General features: G+C 43.7%; 1 protein-coding gene across 2 annotated transcripts in view; it reads right to left on the minus strand.

Annotated features, from left to right (window-relative positions):
• Nucleotides 1-3,633, minus strand: part of BBS5 (Bardet-Biedl syndrome 5) — a 23,007-nt gene extending 19,374 nt beyond the window's left edge. Inside the window, exons 1-2 of one of the 2 annotated variants that reach the window (XM_006734716.3) lie at nt 3,456-3,633; nt 1,252-1,334 (exon numbers count right to left, since the gene is read on the minus strand). In XM_006734716.3, the coding sequence (XP_006734779.1) occupies nt 1,252-1,334; nt 3,456-3,514 (142 nt within the window). In that variant the 5' untranslated portion in view covers nt 3,515-3,633. Of the gene's footprint in view, nt 1-1,251; nt 1,335-3,194; nt 3,355-3,455 lie in introns of those variants that run through there. The other variant, XM_031029626.2, reaches the window with a different exon arrangement.
• Between the last annotated feature and the right edge of the window lie 1,693 nt (nt 3,634-5,326).

Raw genomic sequence — 5,326 nt, forward strand, 5'->3', positions numbered from 1 at the left:
TTAGTTTTAGATGAAGTGTTCCATGATTCATTGTTTGTGCATAACACCCAGTGCTCCATGCAGAATGTGCCCTCCTCAATACCCACCACCAGGCTAACCCATCCTCCCACCCCCCTCCCCTCTAGAACCCTGTTTGTTTTTCAGAGTCCATCGTCTCTCATGGTTCGTCTACCCCTCCGATTTCCCCCGCTTCATTCTTTTAAGGATGGGCCCTTGCCATTGACAGGATCTGCCTGTAGCTGGTGGTGACGACAGGTGCCCTTCACAGGGAAGAAAGGCCCACAACTAAACCTGCTGCTCACATTCCACCCCAGAGCAGACCAGAAGAAAGACTAAGAGAGCAAGTGGCCACTTGAAAGGCTGCAGTGAGCATGTTCTCCCAATAAGGGTTACTGTGCAGACTCTAGGATTTACTGATCTTTCTCACCTGAAAGAGGTCTGCTCCTTTGCCCCCACTTACTCTTCTTTTCAATAAGAGGTTTATGACCCATCCTCCTAAACCTCCTTTCCTCTAAAAAACCTTCTCAGATATACTAGGCTGCCCACTCATCCCCTATTTTTTTTCCAAAAACAACAATAGTGATACTTATAAGACCTGGTCACTGGATACTGGCTCTATGTACAGCTGTTGTATGCAGCCTGGACTTTTCAAAGTTCCAGCCTTTGGGAAATTTGGTTTGAGACGGACTCTAGAGTCCAACTCTGGCTGCTCCTCAATGACATACACAGATGTCTCACAGGACTTTTCAGTGTTTAACCTACAAATAGACTTCACAATACAGCACTAAATTTGCTCTCCACATGTCCATCTCCAGGTGTCAGTCTGGGGGATTGTGAATTACTCTTGGATTTCTTAAAAGGAAGCATGGCTCCAGATAGCACAGCTACGACCTACTTATGTTCTATGACCTCATATTCTTTGTGTGGGGAGGCAGATTCAAAAGTCAGAACTATCCCATGCCCCTTACAAACAGGGATCCCGGAGTTTTAACAGTTATGTTGGAGAAAGTTGATGTCAAAACTGGGACTTGCTGAAGGACCAAAGTTCCAAGGAAGAATCTGCATTCCCTGGCTACAGGTTTAATACCCACCTTTTCTCCTGTTTAAGTCTGAGAAAAGTCTTATGTGGATTTAACTCTTTGACTGTCACAATTACATTTACATATAATGCTTATCTTATTCTCCAGCTAATATGATTTAACATTTGTAAATCAAACCAGAAATATAAAAAATATTAGAAAATATACTCACCTCTATCCCCATTATTTCCTTTGGTGTCTTCAATTGAATCTAAACAATCAATGAGGACTTCTCCAGGTCTTGTTTTCATTTGTCTAAAGTAAATATCAAGGCTTTAATAGCTACAACTATACCCACTTACAATCTAGTTAAGGAGAGAAGAGACTTATGCACATAAAACAGCCAACAGTATAAATGAAATAGTACCAAATGCTCATGCATTTGAAAATAAGGGCTTAAGAACTTTAAGAATCTGGAGACCACTGGGGCCTGGAGTGACCAGGGACATGTAGAGAAGCCTGAAATAGGAGAGGTAGGATTTGGAGAAGTAAGAGAGAGAGGGAGGAGAGTCCATGATAAAAAACCAGAAAAAAGAAATGATATGGGAATGTGGAAAGATGGGCCTGGCTAGGGAAGAAGATCCATGTTACGAGGTAGTGAGAAATATATGCCACGACCTCTGAATGCTAGTCGGATAGGTATGGGCCTTGTCCTCTGGACAATGGAGAGCCCTCAGAGGTTTCTGAGTAGAGGAAAGGAAGTCAGGCAGTTATGGAAGGAGCTAGTTAAAGCAAAGCATCATCAGGACTTGGCAAACAATTAGATACAGGAAATAAAAGGAAATAAAGAGTGAACTATAGTTTGCTGACTGATAGAATGCATTCTAAATGTGTCCTAAACAAAAACCTAGCAGAATATGTGGTAAAGCCTTCTAACACATTCTCCATACAGCTGACTCAATTACCTACCGAAAATACAGATATAATCATAATATAACTTCCCTGCTTAAGAGTTTTCCTGCCTAGAAAATGACGTCCAAAATCCTCAACTAAACATTTTGGCTAATCTACCTTTCTGTTTGTTCCTCCATCCTCTACCTGCCGACCCTGCCTTCCAGCCAATGACGTTTATACTTCCAAGACTATGCTCCTAATGTTTTGTTTTGTTTTCTTTTTTTTTCTGGAATACTCTCCTCCTGTCTATCCTGACAAGGCCCTGTCCAATCTTCAGGGTTGAACTCAAATATTATTTCTTCTTCAAGGCCTTCCCCAGGCAAAATGAACTATTCTGTTTCTATTATACCCCAGCTTCTTGTTCATTTTTTTCAGGATGGTATTTACCACATTTTTAAAAATAGTTAGTTGTCTATGTGTATCTCCTGCACTAAAATGGGGGGCAGATAATAATTTTCTATTATTTTTGTATCTCTAGCTATCAGCACAGTAACTAGCACATAGTAAGCATTTGATAAATGTTCAATAAAATGGAATTATTCATGAAATGGACTTTTGCTTGGATTAAGAACCCTCCAAGAATAATAGAAAAAAAATCATAGAATGTGTGCAATATGTAACCATCGTTTATAATTTTATAAATTCCCTTCCCTCACAACTTTTTAAAGGATCTAAGATCATATTATTATTAGATATCTAGCCACAACTAAGCCTGGGAAATTATTTCATTTTCTAAGGTTTTGGTCATAATAAGGAATCATAAGAAGTGGCTAAGAAGCTTCATTCATTCCATTAACCCTAGAATCTTAGCTTCACGGTCTTCCAACAGTTAATATCTCAATGGGAATTTTTTCCCCTGGTCTTTGGGTAGGAGGATTTTAAGTATTCTCTCTTTAAAGCATGAACTTAAAAAAAACAACAACAAAAAACCCCCCAAAAAACCCAGAGTTTCTGTTGAGAGGTTCCAAAAAGTAGCTTCTTCTTTCCATTGGTGATTTAAATGAAAGCTTATCATGGAAATAAAGTCTGCGTGGTTAGGAATTTTGGAGAATCCTTATTCCCACCTCCCCTGTTTTACAGACAGAGAGGCTCAAGCTTAGGATGGCGAAGCCTAAGGGCCCACAAGGTGTGTCGCTATTCCAGACCCAGTTTCAGAACCCTCGTCTCCTAAGTCCCTGCCCAACGTCCCTCCACCACAGGAAACTGGCACTCCAAGCTCACTTGGGGGTACTGGACGCCCAAGCGCTACATGGTCCCGGACGTATTTGGGCTCAGCTTCCCCGGCGGACCGGGGATCGCACTAGACTGAAACGGTTTAATGGAGATGCACTCCCTCAGCGGTCGGGCCAGTCCGGGGTCTCCCGGGGAGCAGACCACAGGATCAAACCTCCTCCCGCTCTCGCGAGGGCCGTGAGCTCTGGGGGCGCAGGCTCCTCCTGAAACCGCGCTGCGGCGCCCTCTACAGCCCCGGGAGCGACTCACTGCGAGGAGACGTCGAAGCGGACATCTCGGTCCTCCCAAAGCGCGTCCAGCACCGACATGGTGACCGAGGACCAACGCTGGCACTCTCCACGGCGGCGGAGGCCGAGTGGCGTTTCACTGGCTCCCAGGCAACGGGCCGCCTCTGTCACGACGTCTACGGCGGGCGCCGAGATCCAAACTTCCTGAGGTAGGGCGCGCTCTTCCCCACCCCTTCGCCCCCAGTCGCGTCATTAAGCGGATTTGATGCTCCAGGCCGGGTTGGGCGGCTCGGAGAAGCCAAACTGGTCGCGGCCCAGGAGCATGTGCTTGACCTCTGAGTGACTTTCCTAGCTCCAAACACACATCCCTCTTCCCCCATTTTGCTAAGGTCAAGAAATTTAGACTTAAAACTCTTAATTCTTTACCTGGCCCCGCCGGATCTGGTCCTGCCCACCTGTCCGACCTCTTCCGACCCGATCCTTCTGCCTACATTCCAGAGAGGCAGGGCCCCCTTTTTCTGCCAGGAACTCTCTTTCCCCAGATCTCTGCATGGCGTGACCTCTTTCACTTAAGTCTCAGCTCAAATGTCAACAGAGGCGGTCCCTGATCTTTCTGTCACCGTACCCTGAGTACCCCGAGGACAGGACCTGATCTATCTAGTTTACTTTGAACGGTAGCTGGCGCAGAGTAGGCACTGGAAAACTTTTCGAATGAATTAAAACGCCTTCCTTCCCTCAACCTATGACAATTCTTTAAAGCAGTGGTTTTTAAAGTGTGGTCTGGGGATCCCTGGAGTTCCTTAAGATCCTTTCGGGACACCTATAAGGTCAAACTATACGCACAATAATATGAAGACATTCTTTGCCTTCGTAACTTATTTGTTCATTGAATGTACAGTGGCATTTTCCAGAGGCTGTATGATGTGTAATTATGTGTGGAAGCAGGTATGAGAGTCTAGCTGTCTTCCATTAAGCCAGGCATGAAAAAGATTTGCAAAATCTTTATTTTACAATGCTACTCTTCTCACATTTTTTTTGGATAATATAATTATTTAAAAAAATATGTTATGTCCGTTGAGCACCTGGGTGGCTCAGTTGGTTGGGCGTTTGCCTTCAGCTCGGGTCGTGATCCCGGAGTCCTGTGCCGGGCTCCCTGCTCTACCGGGAGTCTGCTTCTCTTTCCCTCCCTTGGCTTGTGTGCATTCTCTCTCTCTCTCTCAAGTAAATAAATAAAATCTTAAAAAATGTTATGTACATTAACATATAATGAGTTTACTACTTTTTAATGAATCAGTAAATGAAGTTTTCAGTGTCTTACTAAAAATCAATACATACAACCCATATAAACAAAAGTTCTTTCAGGTCCTCAATAATTTTTTTTAAGTCTCAGTAATGTTTTTAAGAGTATAAAAGGGGTCCTGAAATCATAGGTTTGATAACTGCAGCTTTAAATTATCTACAGCTCCTCTGTGTTAGGCTACTAGAAATGTGAAAGACCATAGGAGTTTTTCTCAGGTTGAAGAAAATAATGGAGACAAAGGAACATACTAAGGTGGCCCCCAATGAGTCATGCCCTTGTATAATCCTCTCCTTAGATGTGGGCAGAACCTGTGACTTGCTTCTAGCCATATCTAGCCAACAGAATATGGCAAAAGTGATGGGATGTAAAAGTGACAGGAGATCATTTCCATGATTATGTTGTTATGTAAGACTTGATCTTAGCTGACTGCAGCAAGACTCTCCTGCTTGCCTTGAAGAAGCCAGTTGCTATGATACGGCCTTTAGGGCCAGTAGCCTCAGTTATATAAGTGCAAGGAATGGGAATTTACCTACAACCTGAATGTGCTTGGAAGCAGATCTTTCTCCAGCAATTCTTCTGATAAGCCCTTTGCT

The sequence above is a fragment of the Leptonychotes weddellii genome, chromosome 3, assembly GCF_054177405.1.
Source record: "Leptonychotes weddellii isolate Sample4059 chromosome 3, ASM5417740v2, whole genome shotgun sequence".
Lineage (NCBI taxonomy): Eukaryota > Metazoa > Chordata > Mammalia > Carnivora > Phocidae > Leptonychotes > Leptonychotes weddellii.